The following is a 17,614-nucleotide window of genomic DNA, read 5'->3' as shown; positions in this document are numbered from 1 at the left end:
AGAAAATTTAAAAAAACTTTCTCACCTCAAAATAAAACAACTATGCTGTATATTATCTGGTTAACAAACCTTATTAATTTCTTTTGTCTTTTGTCTGTCAAAATGATATTTAAAATCTAATTTAATTTAATTAGATTTTAATTATTTTTTCAGGTTTGTAGTGAATGCCAATGGAATCATTTTTTTTGTTTTTGTTTTTGTTTTTTTTTATCTATAGTATATGTAACACGAACAAATAGTACAAAACTATAAAGGGTTCCTAACCTCCCGCAAAAGGACCACCAGATCATACCGCCAGGAGGAAGGAACCCAAACTAAGCTAACAATAAATTAATAAATCAATTGATAAATGCATGGAAAAAAAAAACTTACTACAGAGGATAAATACTAACAAAAAATAAAAAACAAAAACAAAAAGAGCTTGGAGAGCAGTTAGAGTAAAAGACTAAAATAACGGTCCCCCAAAACGGCTTGTATCACAGATAAATTTTATTGTGATACTCAATATATCGTGATTTTGGACAATGCTAAAATCGGGGTCGCCATAAAGAAGTATTCTACACAATGTTTTGGGATTAAATGGAAACAAGGTCATGTCAAGTTGAAGAAGGCTGTCAAACATCACAAGTCTGTCATTAGAGTAATCAGAGCGATGCATCAAAAAATGCTGTGTTGTTTCTACTGAATTTTGTCGACAGTTACAGAAGGGGTCAACTGTGTCTGCAAAATTATGTCTGAACTTATGCTCACGAAGATGACTGAAACCAACCCTTAATCGGTTAAGGAGAACAACACCATCGTTGTCACTAGCTCTGAAAATTGAGTTAGCACTGGGTCTGAGAAATCGGAGAATTGCTTGCTTGAAAGACTTAATAGTGGGAAGATTTCGTATATGATCTCCGAGGTTATTCCATTCATTTATGCAAAAAGGAAAGAAAGAGGCACGATAACGCTCGGTTCTACAGAAAGGTGCCTCGAGTGGTGGTTTTATCCTTCGCCCTGCATTGCGTTCTTCCTCTCCTCTCTGGGGAGGAAGAATATTCGTAAGATAAGCAGGAGCAAAGCCATTGAATATTTTATAAAAAAATACGAGTCTTCTAATTAACCGTCTGTCTGCCAGGCTTTCAAAGCCTGGCTCAAGGTATATTTTTTTTCTGGATGTTCCTCTGAAGCATCCAGTAATTGCAAGATAGGCATCGAGTTTTTCAGAAAATGTAGAATTACCAGGACGATCATATACGATATCTCCATAATCTAGGTGTGGTCTAACATAGGTTTTGTATATAGTGACAAGAGATTCCCTGGGTAGAAACTTACGAAGTCTGCGAATAAGACCAATACCTTGATTAGCTTTTTTTATTTTTTCATCAAGGTGACGGTCAAAGGCCAGCTTTTGATCAAGTATGAGACCAAGATGTTTTTGATGATCCTGAACTGCAATGGCTGCATTATTGAAAATAATTTCTGGGGGGTCAGCTGGATTTAACCTCCGGGTAAAGTACACTTCAACTGCCTGTTTAGAAGGATCAGGGTTGAAGGACATTTTCCATTGATGAGCCCACTCACTTATCTTCTGCATGTCACTGTTCAGTTCTTGAGTAATGTAAATCAAAAAAAAGAGGGGTCCGAGAATAGATCCCTGAGGTACACCTGCCAAGACTTCCGTCCAATCAGAAGCTTGACCATCAAGAACAACCCGCTGCCGTCTCCCGTGTAGAAAATTCTGGATTAATAAAAGAAGGGAGCCACAAACACCATATGACTTAAGTTTGAAAATTAAACCATCGTGCCAAACTCTGTCAAAAGCTTTGGAAATATCAAGGAACACTCCACGAGTATCTAGGGGTGGATCAACATCAAAACCATTCAGGATGTTGTGTGTTATGGATAACAGCTGAGACACACAAGAGTCACCCTTGCGGAAACCAGACTGGGAATTTGTGAAAAGATTGTTGTTTTCGAAATAGGTGTAGACGGAGTCAAAGATGCATTTTTCAAAGATTTTTCCAAAAATAGGCAGAAGAGACACTGGTCTATAATTTTTTACCACGCTCTTGTCCCCTTTGTTTTTGTACACAGGAACAACATTTGCTCTTTTCCAGTTTGATGGAAAAATGCAAAAATCTAAAGAATATTGATAGATCTTCATAAGAGGTTTAACCAAGGATTCATCACAGATTTTAATCATCTGTATGGAGATGTCATCCCAACCATGCGCTTTGTTAGTCGTAAGTGCGCGAATGAGGGCTAAGATTTTGGCTTCATCAAGAGCGATATTGTTTATTCTAAGATTAGTTACATATTTTTGTTGCGGTAAAACACTATCAGTGTCTATGAGAGAGCACTGATTAGCAAAGAACTGATTAAATATATGTTTTTGTTGCTACGTCAGCAATAATGGAATCATTTTCATTTGGTTTGATTGATTCCATCATCGCTTGCTGACTCTCGAGAGATTTTTATTTCATTGGAGCTTGACCAATTACAATAATACCAATTTATATTTGTACGATAAATTGGTAACAAAAGCATGATTGATGGCTTTAGCCCAAAAGACAACTTAAATGATAAAGGTACCTATGTGTGACTTTTGATGCTTGCTCGAATATATTTTCAAACAAGATATTTTTCACCAAAAAGTCTTTTTAATAATGTACTTGCGAATCAACTTATATTTTCATAAACACAATTACCGTGAGATGGCAGATGGCAAATAGTACCGCTTGTTATTATTACCGCCTAATAAATAAGATTATCATTACAACTTTAATATACTTATATGAATTATACCGGGTGCGCCGCAAAAAAGTTTCTCTCGAAATCTAAAATTTTTTAAAGAACCATTCCTGTTCTATTGGAAAAAAGAAAAATAAACTTAAATTTTGATGGGTCATTTATTGAATTCGGTTCATTAGATCGAAAGTTATGCTCAATTGAATGAAAAAGTTACTTACTGAAAGTGCTCAAAAACGTTAAAAATCGACCTATCAAATTAAACAGAAGCATAATTACATAATGCATCAGTATTTTCGTTTTAGTCATCAAGAATGATAATAAGTTGTCTAAATGACCTTTTGTTATTTAAAGGAAGGTTGAACTACATTAAAAGGAAGAAAATTCGTCGAAAAAAGCCAAAAAAATCTTGTAAAATTCAGAAAATTCAGAAAAATACATCAAATACGGTTTTTGAGGTACATCCAGCCTGACATAGACTTTATTCAGTCTATAACCAAAAATCTGAAGAAAATCTCCGTAAAAGTAAATTAAAATGATTTTGATGAAGATTCTAAATCCTTTTGACCCATAAGTTTCAAAATTTATGTGTTTAGTTGCTGAAAAATGTTCTTAATCATGTAAAGCCTATAACGATTGCTAGTTTTAAAATAAAAATTTGAGAGGTCGATTTTTAACGTTTTCGGGCACTTTCTGAAAGTAACTTTTTTTATTCAATGGAGCATAACTTTTGATCTAATGAACCGAATTTAATAAATTACCCATAAAAATTTAAGTTTATCTTTCGTCTTTCCAATGGAATAGGAATGATTCTTTTAAAATCTTTCGATTTCGTGAAAATCAGTTTCAAAGAGAGAAACTTTTTTGTGGCGCACCCGGTAGAAGTTTTTGGATTTAGTTCTGCAAGGCAAGGTTCTTGAAAAATTAGTTTGGACTGGTTTGGATTGATTTTATAAATGAAACATTAGGAAGATTGATACTACATTTGAAGTAAATGATATCACAAAGAGCACATTTTGAGAGATTGTATAGGTTCTAATGACTGAAAAGCTCAAGATCATCTTTCAAACTACTGTCACACTGTACACACTATTTTCTTTAAAATTTTGAAGGGAAATGTATGATATATTTTTTGAATTGTTGATAAATTTCTCTTAGTAAAAGTTTTATAGAGAGCTAAGTAATTGTTAGCCTGGGAATCCAAGCGTTAAACTTTTTTCACAGTCTAGTTTATGATATTTTTGCTGCTTGTTTAACGCTTGGCGCAGGTAACTCGCCTGCAGGGAGATTTTTCCCTGCAATGCAGGTTCGGCCTGATCTGCCAGCTTTCGACGTATTATCAAGCAGTATTTTCGCGCGCATTTGCGCGCGCATAATTTATGGAAAAAGCTGACTCTGCACAAAAAAGGAAAACAAAATGAAAATTAAAACATAGATTTATTTTGAAACAAAATGGCTGTTGGCTGGAAGTCTAAATACGGTGGCTGATGTTTTGATGTGGTTTTTAGTATTTTTGAAAATCTTTAGAGCTTGTAAAAGAGTTTTTATGGTAAGTTAATTATGTGTGTTTGCCTGGGTTTCCAAAGTTCAGAAAGTCTGTCAACAAGGGTTCACACACAGACTGTTTATAACATTCTGTGTCAGACTAATCTACCTACACCAAGCTCTATAATTTTAGAACTTTGTGAGGTGAGGTATTTTTTGTTTTTTCTAAGATTATGAGCTTGGATTCCCAGGCTAAGTAATTGTTTTAAAAAGTCACAAAAAGATGGGATAAAAAATAGTTTTTCAATTTATTCAATTGTAATACATTCATTTTTTTTTCCGATTTATTTAACGTTGGTGTTACATAGTTATAATTAAATACTAATTTATACCAACTATTGACAAAAATGATTATATGAAAAGATAATTTCTAAAAAACTATATAATAAAGTGAAACTATAAATTTTTAGGTACATATTTTACAAAGGCAAATATTTGTTAGGTTTATTTCATTAAGTGAGGATTTAAATGAATCGATGGAAGGCTTAAGCTTATTATTTTCGGGAATTTGATTCCAAAGTAAGCTTCAACGAAATAAAAAGGATTGCGTTCCGAAACGATGGGAGGTAGCCTTGGGTATTGACATCAAGACTTTGTTTCGCAAATCAAACTTAATTGTTTTTGATTTATAGACCTGCTGCATGAATTCAGGATTTAATTTTTTCTCAGATTTGAAAACCTCACAAAGTAAGAAGCGAAGATGAATTTCATGGACCGTTTTACACTTGGCGCTCTGTAACAGAGATTCATAATCTTCTTGGAAATCACAAAGTAATATTCTCAGAGCCCGCTTGTGGACTTTAGTGATTTCCTCATATGTAGTCTTGTTACAGAACATCCAAATGATCGGCGCGTAATTAAATATAGACTTTTTCGAGACATTAAATACACAGTTCAATAAATTCGACCTTCTTCTTACAAACGAAATTTCAGAAGAAAAACTCCACTTGCTTGACATTGAAATTTTCATCGTAGATGGTCAATTCCACACTAGGGAATACCGCAAGCAAACTGCTTCTACCTCATATGTTAAGTTTGGATCAGCCCATCCCCGTCATTCCTTCAAGGGAGTAGTTAAAAGTCAACTCGTTAGACTTCGTCGTCTTTGCTCTAGAGATTCGGACTTCCTTGACGCTGTAGCTCTTCTGCGACAACGCTGTATCAATTCTGGTTATCCTATCGAAATGGTAGATAATATTCTCTCACAAGCTCATTCTCTTCAACGCAATCTTGTTCAAGTCCCGAAAACAAATGAATCTGAAATCAACTCTGTCCGGTGGGTAGTCCTCTCAGACACCTCATATGTAAAGAATATTGATCATTTTGCCACCCAAATCAACAGAACTCTAAACCATCATAAAGTAAAATTAGACATTGTTAAATCAACAGGGTCTTCAATTGGTAATCTTCTTTTTCACAACAATGTACAAAGTCATTTTCCTAAGCCATGTTCTCGTCGTTGTGATATCTGTTCTAATGAAATTCGAAATGAAAACACCCACGTTGAGTCCCCAACTAATGGCAGGAGCTACCCCATTAACGCACGTCTAACTTGTACTGATTGTGGTATCTACTGTATCTCATGTTCGTGTTTATCTATGTACATTGGGAAAACCACCACCCATTTCAACCAGCGTTTTAAAGAACATTTCCAACAATCGAGAACTTCAGCAGTGTTAGAACACTCAAAAGTATGTAGTGTTGGAAAAGAAAAAACTGACTTTGCTGTCCAATATCTGGAAAGCATTCACTCAATGGGGAAATATACATTGTCTGAAAGGGAATATCTATGGAACGAACGTTTGAGGAGGGTTTTAAATATTCAAAAAACTTTGAAAAGCTGATTTTTATACTTGTGACTGATTCTGTATATACACTATTTATTTGTGACACATGATATAATTTTTATTTATCTATTTTTAGAACTAAAAACACTGATGATGATTATTAAATCGAAACATGTATGAAAAATAAAAATTAACATGCTTGGTCAAGTTTACCGACTATGCCTTCACTACTCATTTATTAAATATAGACATAACATAAGCATTAAAAATTAATCTCCGTTGGTCAAATGTAAGAAGGTTTCGAATTCTGTTTAAGCTCCAAATTCTCTTTTTAGTCTTAGAGCAAAGAGAATTGATATGAGTGCTAAATGATAGATTATTGTCGATGGTGATGCCTAAGAGCTCAAAAGAATCCGTTGATGATATTTTTACATGTCCAACCGAAAGTTCTACAATAACATTTTTATTATTTCCTAATACCAACATTTGAAATTTTCCAGGGTTTGCTTCAAGGTAGTTTTTTGAGAACCAATCTAGAATAATTTCTAAGTCAAACTCAAGATTTAAGATGACCTCTGCATGAGTTTCAGCACAAGAATGCAATGTATTATCATCTGCAAAATTGCAAATGCTGGTTTTGACTATGAAAAAGAATAAGTCATTCAAAAAAATGTTAAATAAAAGGGGTCCGAGTATAGAGCCCTGTGGAACACCACCATGTATTTCCATTCACTATATTCAGAGCCGATTTTGTTCTCTGATAGCGATTACTCAGATAGCATTTGAGAAGTCCAAGACTTTTAGCATCGAGTCCATAAGCTTTGAGTTTAGCTAATAAAAGTTTGTGATCTATGCAATCGAAAGCTTTAGATAAGTCCATTAAAACTGCTCCAACTTTACCAGACGTATCCAAGCTTTGATGCCATTGACCAATCATTTTGATTAGAGCATGCTGGGTGCTGTGTTTAGCTCTGAACCCACAAAGTCTTCAGTCAAAAATGCCATCAAAGTAAGATGAAAGTTGGTCATGCATAATTCTTTCATAAATTTTTGAAAAAACTGGCAATATGCTAATTGGCCGATAATTTTTCTTCAGAAATTTGTCTTCCTTTTTAAAGACAGAAGTGACCCTTGCCTTTTTTAGAGTTTGAGGGAATTCAGAAGTGCTAAATGCAAGATTTACTAGTTTTGATAATGGTTCTGATAATAAGTCAGAGACCATTTTAACAAGCTTAACTGAAAAAGGACCGCTCACGGATTTACCAGGGTTAAGTTTAATCATTATTCGCTGGATATCTTCAGGGGTAACCTCACTAAACGAAAATGATTTGTTCGTAGACTGAGATTCGAGGATGCGAAGGACGCTAGAATGATTTTCGAGCGGATTATTTTCAGTGTTCCCAGGAAGACTAGATTCTGAAGTTCTTATGCCAAGATAAGAAGCGATATTTACAAAATAATCATTAAAAGTTTGAGCTATAGTAGCCTCATCATCTATCAGCTCGTTTGATTCACTTGAATTGTCAAGCAAGAAGATTTTTTCGTGGTGTTGGACCTTGTTTGAAAAGTATGGTTTTGCAGATTTCCAAAAGTTTTCTGTTGTCCCTAAATCACGAAAATACTTTCTCTTTGCTTTCCTATTCAGATTTACGATATAATTTTTTTGTTTACGATATAAGTTTTTATAAAAGGTGTTTCCGGTCTTATTTGCTTTGTTTTTGTAAAAAGAGCGAATCATAATAGCTTTTCGGACAGCTTTAGTTATATGGGGCTTTTGATTTCCCCTTATGGTTCGCTTTTTCATTGGTGCATGGCCATCCAGAATATTTTCAAAGGTGTTGCTGAAGTCTTCAAAATCTGAGAAATCGCAATCAAAATTACGACTTAAAGCTGAGCGGAAACAACTTTCATCAAATTTTTTAAAAGATCTATATTCTATAATTTTGGGAGGAGCTTTTTTAAAACTAGCTTTGAACATGCTATAAATCAAGTGATGGTAGTCACTGATTCCTGTTTCAAAAGTCCCACTGCAAAGAGGCCGATTTGTAAGGATCAAATCAATGCATCTACCTTTCTTTGACTTAAAGAATGTTGGGGTTTTATCAAACTTTTCAAAGAATACGAGTCTAAAAAGTTTGACATATTATTTTCAAATATCTCCTCATTAAAGTCACCAAAATTTAAAAAATTATCATATGAGGCACCGTAATGATCAAGGACTTTACTTAACTCCTCGAGAAAGGGTTTTAGTTTTTGTAGCCTTGGATTTCGATAAATAGAAAGGATAAGCCATTTTGATTTTCTTAAATTTAATTCCAGTGTCAAGCATTCGATTCCTGGTGAGAGTAATTTAATGTTGAGCTGGCGAAGTGGAAGTAATTTTTTTGCATTGAGCAAAAGACATCCGCTTTTCTTTGAAAAATCGAGTCTGAATGGCTTTTTAAATCCTTTGACAAGTAGTTTAGATTCGGGAAAAGAGGAGTCCAGCTTTGTTTCTGCGATGCAAAAGATATCTATGTGAGGCAAAATTAGATTCTTTACATCCTTTTGTTTGTTAGGCAAAGAATTAATATTAAGGTAGGAAAACAAAATATCATTTTCCTTTTCCAAGTTTTCAAGAGGGTTTTCAGAAATAATCTTACCACCGAGGTGTGATCCGTTAAATTCATGCGATTCCCGTCAACAATTTATTAAGTTGCGTAGATTACTTTCAAGTTTGTTTGTTCCATCTATGTTCAAGTGTAAACGACTTTTGTTAAGGTGTTTCTCAGGATCATTATTACCATTATTAATGTAACCAATATTACATTCGTTGCAAAGCTTTTCCAGTATTTCATTCACCTTTAAAACCTTTCCGTTCAATTCATCACCTCTCCGTATAACACCAGAAACGACAACACCAGTGTTTTCACTTTGCTCACTAACCGTTCTCGCCAAATCAACAATATTTTTTGATATTTCGTTCGGCTCTTTAGTTCTCAAGTCATTTGTGCCACAATGCAATATTACTAAATCTGGTTTTTGTTCAAGTGTTGGAACAACGTAGTGCTTCATACAATCATATATCTTTGCTGTTGGTCATACAGCCATTGCACAAGATTGTGTTATTCCTGTACATATTTGCAAGAACTGAAAATACCATGTAGATCACACTGTGTGCCTTCCTGCCTAGTCCCCCTTTTCGACCACTTGTGTTTAAATCCTTTATTACCCTATCAATCACTTATTTTTATGAAGAAACTTGATATTAATCGCTTCCCTCATTACTTGAGGGGGGAGGTTGATGACTTATATTTGAAATACTTTTCAATTGTTACGCTCTTCAAATTTGTATTCAATAATCATCCCGTGATTGTAAGAATTGTTATCCAAGTAGTCATTTACTTCAATCATTCACTTATTGGGTTATTTCAAGTTGTAATCTTACAATCAGTTAATGATTGGAGATTCTCATTATGTTTTCACGTCTATTTCGTAGACAAAAAGTTGATGTCACTGAAGCCCCATCTCCAATTTCAGAAGAGAATGGTGATGCCCCCTAAAAGAAAAGCTGAGAATTCAGAGAAGAAACTTCAAAGGTTTGAGTTAATCGAAGAAAATGCTAAGGCTTGGGAGCTGGCAGAGGACCAGGCAGTGTAGGTGAACAAATACTTGTCTAATAACATCTTAATCAGAAGGAGCTTAAGGAGAGAGTACTGAATGAGTACCCCCCTCCAATAAATGTGAAGAAAGTAGTAATCTTGGACACTCATATTAAGGAAATTTTACAGCAGAATGGGAAATTTGATGCACTCCATATTGATAAAAACATTAAAGAATGTTCAAGACAACCTTATGATAGTTTTTGGCCCGATTTGCTATGTGTGGTCCAATCTTGAACACGAAAGACGTGAAGCACTCGAAGCAGGCGAGGAAGATGATTTTCAGGAGCCCTGTAGGCTGTTTGACAAAGGTATCATTCTTTTGGCCCAGACATTCAATAATATATCGTATCAGAGACGCGTAGCTCTGTTGTCTTAGCTGATTAGCAGCCAACCTGCAATCAAAGAGATTTAAAAAACTCAGTCAGAGACATTGGACAACCCTGGAAACTCCTCTTTGTTTGGTCCATCGTTTGATGAGACATTAGCTAAAGACATTTCAGTACGTGGTTAGGCGAAATCTGCATTTACTGCATTAAAGAATGAGAATGCAAAACCTGCACCATCTGGCCAAGACGGGGTCGTGATGGTGGATATCCCAGGGGTTGTGCAAGTCACATGTCGAAGATAGTTTCGTTTAAAAAAGATAATTTCGTTTTATATTAGATAGTTTCGTTTTTAACAAGATAGTATTTATTGGCGCTTCCGCGCGTAATAGTAGTACAACTGATTAGTTTGTGGAGACTTAAATGTGGGTTGACAGGCTTACTGTGTAGGTCATGAAATGAACGAATAATTTTCAGACTTTGACCAAATTTGACAGTTTTAAAATTGTTACAAAAAAATTATTAGAATTAATTTCTGTTCTTTTTTCTGAATTAGAATTTCTGACACACGGAAACGATCTTTTGGACAATACACTGCAATCGGTTATAGATGATCAAATCAATCAAATATGTGAACCCGGAACATCTACTGGTGCACTTGCCAAACTAATAAAGGAATTCATTTCACCAGTTAAAGAGACTTATCAGAAACACCTTCTGCAAAGTGTTTTCAAGTTGGTCGGAGACCACACAAATTTCTTGAAAAATACTAATGTTGCACTTGGCAAATTTCATAATCTTTGTGTTGGAGAAAGATTAACAAATGGGAAAAATTTCTAACAGATATTGGTGTTTCTGTAATTGACAAAGTCCCTACTATAATCCCTTATAACTGTGTTTTGCATTACATCCTCAAAGAAACTATATCCTTTCACAAACCAAAGCAAGATGCTCCAAAAATTGATTTCAATTTAACAAAAGATGAGGAAGAATCCTTGTATTACGTTGCTACATATCTTGTTTATTCAATAAGAAAGAACATAAAAACAAAAACTGAGCAGTGAAAAACAATCCATAGGCTATGAAATACCTGGGGATCAAAGAAAGACGAGGATTTTCAAGACCTTTTCAAGAAATTTGTTAGGTCTCCGACCAACTTGAAAACACTTTGCAGAAGGTGTTTCTGATAAGTCTCTTTAACTGGTGAAATGAATTCCTTTATTAGTTTGGCAAGTGCACCAGTAGATGTTCCGGGTTCACATATTTGATTGATTTGATCATCTATAACCGATTGCACTATGAAATACCTGGGGATCAAAGAAAGACGAGGATTTTCAAGACCTCTCCCTTAATGATTATACCAAGACATGGGTTGATCAAGTAAATCGTGGATGGCTATTTAAAGTCAATGGCCAGTTCTATAATTTGGTTGTCGTTATTGAAAAAGTAGCTCGATTTACAACATATTGTGGGGAAAGTATTCGAGTGGTATCAGGTGAAGCTTTTGAACAAAGTGAGGATGTGATAAAGGGGTGGAATTTACTCACTTCAAATGTAGCAAATGATAAAGTCAAAGATAAACTTCTTCAGTTGCTATTGAATAAATGGATCAATGTTAGAGCAATTACAGCATTTGGGGAAGTGGGGGGAGGTGTCAGTCTCACAATATTATGCAGATGATTGTCTGAGAATTTTGCAAAAAAGACTTGGTTCCCACACCGTGTGACTTTAAAATTTCAAAGGGTGTCTGGGGAAAAATTGTTTTTTTTTTTGCAGTCAACACTTAAGAATGAGGTTGCTACCAGCAATTATTGTGCCTTGTTGTTGTTTTGATTGAAAATAGGGGTGTGGAAGGGTGTGGCCTTGCATGAGTGGGTGGCCTTCCTTAAGAAGTATCCTATCCGTAGTGTCATTAGATCCTATCTGACTAAAAGTAATGTTTGATTATTTTTTTGATTTTTGCACGTCGCTTCGCCCTACAAAAGGGGTGTTTTGAGAATACTACTGTCACCCGGCCAGGTGTTTCGTAAAAGCCGAAAGCATGGACCAAAAAATGTAATGCAGTAAAAAAAGTAACGAAGGCACTTAACCGACATCTTTAATCCGACAAGAAGTGACCTGGTCGCCTTTATTTTACCTCAATGAGCCCCCCCCCCCAGTGGCACCCCTAATCACGCCATCACGCAAAAGAATTTTCTCCATCACGCATCACGAAAATCGCTAAAATTTGTCATTATGCAAAAATAGCGAAAAGTATCCCAAATCACGCATCACGCCTCAAATTTTTGCCCTATCACGCATCACGCCCCCGGGGGGGGGGGGTACTACCCTTGTCGACCGAAAAATGGACCCTACGTGGGACTCGCATTGCGAAAAAAGTGACCCTGAATGGGACTGAAATACCAAAATTTTCTCAAATTTTCTACTTTTTCTCCAAATTTTCCAAAAATAGGCACCCTACGAGGGACTGATTTTTCTATTTTTGTATTTTTGCGACCCTACCTGGTACTCGTGGAGGCTAAAAAAGGTACCCTGACCAGCGGAGCATCCCCGTAACCCATCTTGCCCTAGTACCCCCCCCCCCGGATCACGCCAAAATCTTGATCACGCCATCACGCTGAAAAAATCTCTAATCACACCATCACGCAAGAAAAAAGTCCCAATCACGCCATCACGCAAACTGCTGAGGGGGCCTCCTCAATACAGTATCTTGTTCAATTACTACATACATATTCCTCATTTCTCTTTACAAAAAATAAAATAAAAGAATAGAAAAATTACTTACTTAATTAATTACTGAACAACAAATAGATAGCAGATAGGAGAAAACAGAGCAAAGTCTCTATCGCTGATTCCCTTTACATGAGATTGCTGTACGTGGAGTTAAAGATGCCAGTCAGACGTATTATGAAGAAGTTTCCTAAATACAGATATGCAACCATTTTCAGACAAGAGGCTGCTCAACAGACCACACAATAAACGAAAACTGAATCCTGGATGTCAATGGAGACTCAGCCCGAGCGACGAGAGAAACCTTATCAGTCACATCAAATGTATGAGAAGCACGATCGGCCCATTTACTTTACACAGACTTGCTGTGGAAGCCGGAATTGACCAGACAGTTTCGATGGCCACTGTTGGGAGAGTTATGTGAACTGTCGTAAAGGGATTATGAAAAACACAGAATTTCGTAAACGTTTGGCATTTGCCCGAAATGCCCGGAAACTGCCAAAGAACTTTTGAATGGAGAATATAAATTTTGATTTGGATGGTACTGGGTTCGCGCACCAACCCAAATGATGAGGCCAGCTCCACCAAAACTATGGCCTGGCGTCAAAGAGCCGAAGGATTGAGTGGCACGACTAAAGGTAAACGCGCAGGTACAGGGGGCGGCATGTAAAATTTCATGGTAGCAATTTGTCCAACCCGAGGTGTGGTATTTTGTCGCCAGTACCACAACAGATGTTTATACCATTAGCCAAACTGGAGTTATTTGAAAAACAAGTTTTGCTGACGTCAGCATTTTTTGGTTTTTGCGGTTTTTCGCAAAATTGGCAGAACCTAAATTTAAGTAACACCGATTTTCATGTTCTACATCGTAATGCGCTTCTTTAAAGGTGTAATTTATTATGCTAGGAGGGGTGATGATGGGTCCGAAGAATTAACGAAAATTTGGACACGCATCAATTTACCCGAGGAGTGAAGAGTCTAGGTTACACCTTATTGACCTTTTAAAAGCCCCACACTGCCAACGAGACCATGGCAGATGGATGCGCAAAGGACGAGTTGAGAATTTCCAACTCTCCGGAAGAAGAAAAATTGGACTTTACACACAATCGAGTGCCAATGTTCACCTTCAACACGATCAAGAAGGGGGAATCATTTCTTCATTTAAAACCATACAAGCAGCAGATAAGGGGAACTCTAACAAACGAGCTGAAGATCACTATTCCTGATTCGCAATCTGCACAAGAAAAGGGTTTTCAATGTCAATATTGCTCAAGAAGCTTTTCTACTAAAACTGGTCGAACAAATCATGAAAATGCCCACGCACGAAAAAATCGAGAAGAATCTCCTGCATTGGTGCCAACCGCAGAAGTTACGTCAATTAGTGTTGAACGAAACCTGACGTCACATACTCCAATCGAACAAGAAGAAGTCCCTGTCTGGGGCAAGCTGTCAAAGCAAAATCTCTGTCAAATTGCTGATTCGATGTACAAAGAAATCATGTACTTTCGTAAAAATCTATTCCTTGTACCATCTGGAAAAGCGGAGAAAGAGTACATAGAAGAAATAGACGAGACTGATCAACTTCTGGAACAATCAATCTGATGATTTCTCAGCGTCATCAATGAAACTCCTGATGTGTATGCCATCAATACTCCTCCAAAAGACTCACGCACGATCCAAAGCTAGAGAACACTCAGAAACGCTAGCTAGGAGATTGAACATCTGGAAAGAAGGAGACTTTGATAAATTGTTGAGGGAAACAAGAGAAATACAGAAACGTCTTCCCCGAGTTGACGCTTTAAAGACTAAAGACAAAAACAAGCCAATCACACTCTTCACGAAGCACATGTTAAAGGGCAACATCTCCGCGGCAATTAGAACTCTTGAAGATACAGCTTCAAGTGGTGTCCTGCAACCAACTGGGGATGTAATAAACACCCTTAAATCGCTTCATCCAAATGCAAACGAACACACCGACGATCGTATCATCTCGAAGAAAGAAGTAGTTCCAGTTGACCCAATCATCTTTGAGTCCATTGATGGGACAATGATTCGAGAGGCAGCCATTAAGACGAAGGGTGCTGCTGGACCATCAGGACAAGATGCTGACCAATGGAGACGTATCCTTGCCTCCAAGAACTATGGCAAATACAGCTCTGATTTGAGGGAAGCAATGGCACGCATTCTGAAAATCTTATGCCGACAAGAAGTTGATGTTAAAAGACGATCAATTGAAGCTGTACTTGCTTGTCATCTTACAGTAACTGGCTACCTTTGCTATTTGGAGTGCCTCAGGGATCCATTTTGGGTCCAATTCTGTTTAATGTTTTTATAAATGATTTGTTTTACTTTGTAAATGAAGATGACCTCTGTAACTTTGCCGATGATAATACTCTCCATAAATGTGCTTCCTGCTTGGAGGAAGTCATTGAAGCTTTGAATATAGACATGCATATTATTCTATCCTGGTTTGAATATAATTCCCTCGTAGCAAATCCGGAGAAGTTTCAGATGTTATTTCCAGGTACAATGAATGCAAATATAGCTCTTGATTTAGGAAATTTTTCACTAAAATCTTCAGAGTGTGTTAAACTTCTTGGTTTAGCCATAGATAGTGCCTTATCCTTTTATCCGCATATTCAGGATCTATGTAACAAGGCCTCACAGAAAACAAAAACTACACTCAGGTTTAGATCGTACCTGAGCCAAGAACAAGCGGACTTAAATATTGCCCTTTAATATGGATGTTTTGTAGTAAGATGGCTCACAATCTTTCGGCCGAAGCTCATTGCAGGGCCCTTAGGGCAAAAGAAAATCTTGTCCATCTTGATTATGACGAGCTACTGGTCAAAGCAGATTGTGCGTCTATTCACACTCAAAATCTCCAACTTATGTTAGTGGAAGTTTATAAGAGCGTAAATAAAATCGGGAATAAACTAGGCTGGGATCAGTTTGAAATTATCCAGCGTAAATCAGGGAGTGATGTTGAGGATGAGGATTCCCGACATCCCCCAACATCCAGAAGAGGCGCTCAAATCAAACTTCCGCTACCAAAAAATTCAGTTTGCTTGAATTCCTTCAACTATCGGGCAGGACAGGCTTGGAATAGATTGCCCAATGAGATCAAAACATCAGACTCAGTTGAGTGCTTCAAAACCAAAATTTTGAAAACAAAAATTTATTGCTCTTGCAAACTGTGTTCAATCTTTTAATGATTTTTAAAATCTTAACTTTTACAAGATTATTTACTATTTAGTAAATATTTGATCGTCATGTTGGTGTTAATTAGTCTTTGTACAATTTTATTTTGACCAACGTTAAACAAAGAATAAATAAAAAAAAAATGTAGATTGATACCTCTAGACAAAAACCCAGGGGTACGACCAATTGGAATTGGAGAAGTGATGAGACGTATCTTCGGCAAAGTTCTGATCAACACCATCAAGCCAGATATCCTTAAAGCAACTGGTAGTGTTCAAGTGTGCGCTGGACAGCAAGCTGGCTGTGAAGCGGCAGTTCACGCAATCAACCAACTATTCCAAGAAGATGAGACAGACGGAGTGATACTAGTGGATGCAGCGAATACTTTCAACAGCATTAACAGAAGATCACTGCTCCACAACATCAAAATATTGTGTCCAGCTATGGCTCAATATATTCACAACTGCTACCACCGCCCATCAAGACTTTTCCTAATGGGAGGAAAGGAGATTGCATCGCAAGAAGGTACCACACAAGGCGACCCTACAGCAATGCCAGCATATGCAATTGGATTAATGCCACTGCTTGAGATCCTCCAAGAAGATTTGCTGACACAAGGAGTTAAAAATGCTGCATATGCTGACGACCTCGCTGGTACTGGGAAGCTTCAAGCCCTGAAGAAGTGGTGGGATGACGTCAATGACTTAGGACCTCTCCTAGGTTACAACCCAAAAGCTTCCAAGTCGTATTTGATAGTGAAGGAGGAGAAGCTCGAAGAAGCAAAGGTGCTATTCAAAGACACAGGAATCAACATCACGGTTGATGGACTTAAATATCTTGGTGGTTTCATTGGTCAAGAGGGTGGCCAACAGGAATATGTAAAGAAATTGATAGAAAAATGGCAAGCTGAGCTCCAAACACTGAGTGATATCGCAAGATCAGAACCACACCTCGCCTACTGTGCATTCGTTGGTGGGTATGTTAGCAAGTTCACCTACTACCTACGTGTGATGCCCGGAATTGAGGAGTATCTGAAGCCCATCGATGAAGTTATTGACAAACATTTTATTCCTTCAATTACTGAAAACCATCACTGCAGCACCGAAGAAAGACTACTCTTGTCACTACCGGTGCGTATGGGAGGATTGGCCATACCCATCTTATCATCTCTGTCGAAGGAAGAATTTCAAAACTCCAGAGAACTTACAATGAAGTTCTCCCAAGACATCATCGAACCGAAACCAGTGTGCGAAGTTGACAACAGAGCAGCAAAGTCTGAGATCAAGAGAAAACGGAAAGAAGGAAGAACAATCATCCTCGAAAATCTCCGCAGAGAAATGACACGTCAAGAGCTGAAAGCGAACGATCTTGCTCAAGCAAAAGGTGCATCCAATTGGTTGACCACTGTACCCCTGAAATCTGAAAATTTCAAGCTATAAAAAAAGAGTTCTTCGACGCAATTGCCGTCCGATACAGATGGAACATGAAGCACCTACCATCGACATGTGCATGTGGCAAGTCGTTCTCTGTCGAGCATGCACTTTCCTGCCCTAAAGGAGGGTTCATCTACCAACGGCACAACACTTTGAGGGATACAATTGCTCAAATGTTGAATCAAGTGACACATGATGTCGCTATCGAACCAATGTTG

General features: G+C 37.1%; 1 protein-coding gene across 1 annotated transcript; it reads left to right on the top strand.

The window, feature by feature from the left end:
• Positions 1-16,166: 16,166 nt before the first annotated feature.
• LOC136806715 (uncharacterized) lies at positions 16,167-17,402 on the top strand. Its single transcript, XM_067063307.1, has one exon. The coding sequence runs from the start codon at positions 16,167-16,169 to the stop codon at positions 17,400-17,402; it is 1,236 nt and encodes a 411-aa protein (XP_066919408.1).
• The last annotated feature ends 212 nt before the right edge of the window (positions 17,403-17,614 follow it).

The sequence above is a fragment of the Clytia hemisphaerica genome, unplaced genomic scaffold (genome assembly GCF_902728285.1).
Source record: "Clytia hemisphaerica strain Z4C2 unplaced genomic scaffold, Clytia hemisphaerica genome assembly, whole genome shotgun sequence".
NCBI classification, from domain to species: domain Eukaryota; kingdom Metazoa; phylum Cnidaria; class Hydrozoa; order Leptothecata; family Clytiidae; genus Clytia; species Clytia hemisphaerica.
Note: the sequence above shows the minus strand (reverse complement) of the source record. Positions and strands in the feature narration are given on the sequence as shown.

What these genes read in the sequence shown, in the direction of transcription:
- LOC136806715 (XM_067063307.1), top strand. Translation starts at nt 16,167, where the DNA reads ATGAGACGTATCTTCGGCAAAGTTCTGATCAACACCATCAAGCCAGAT.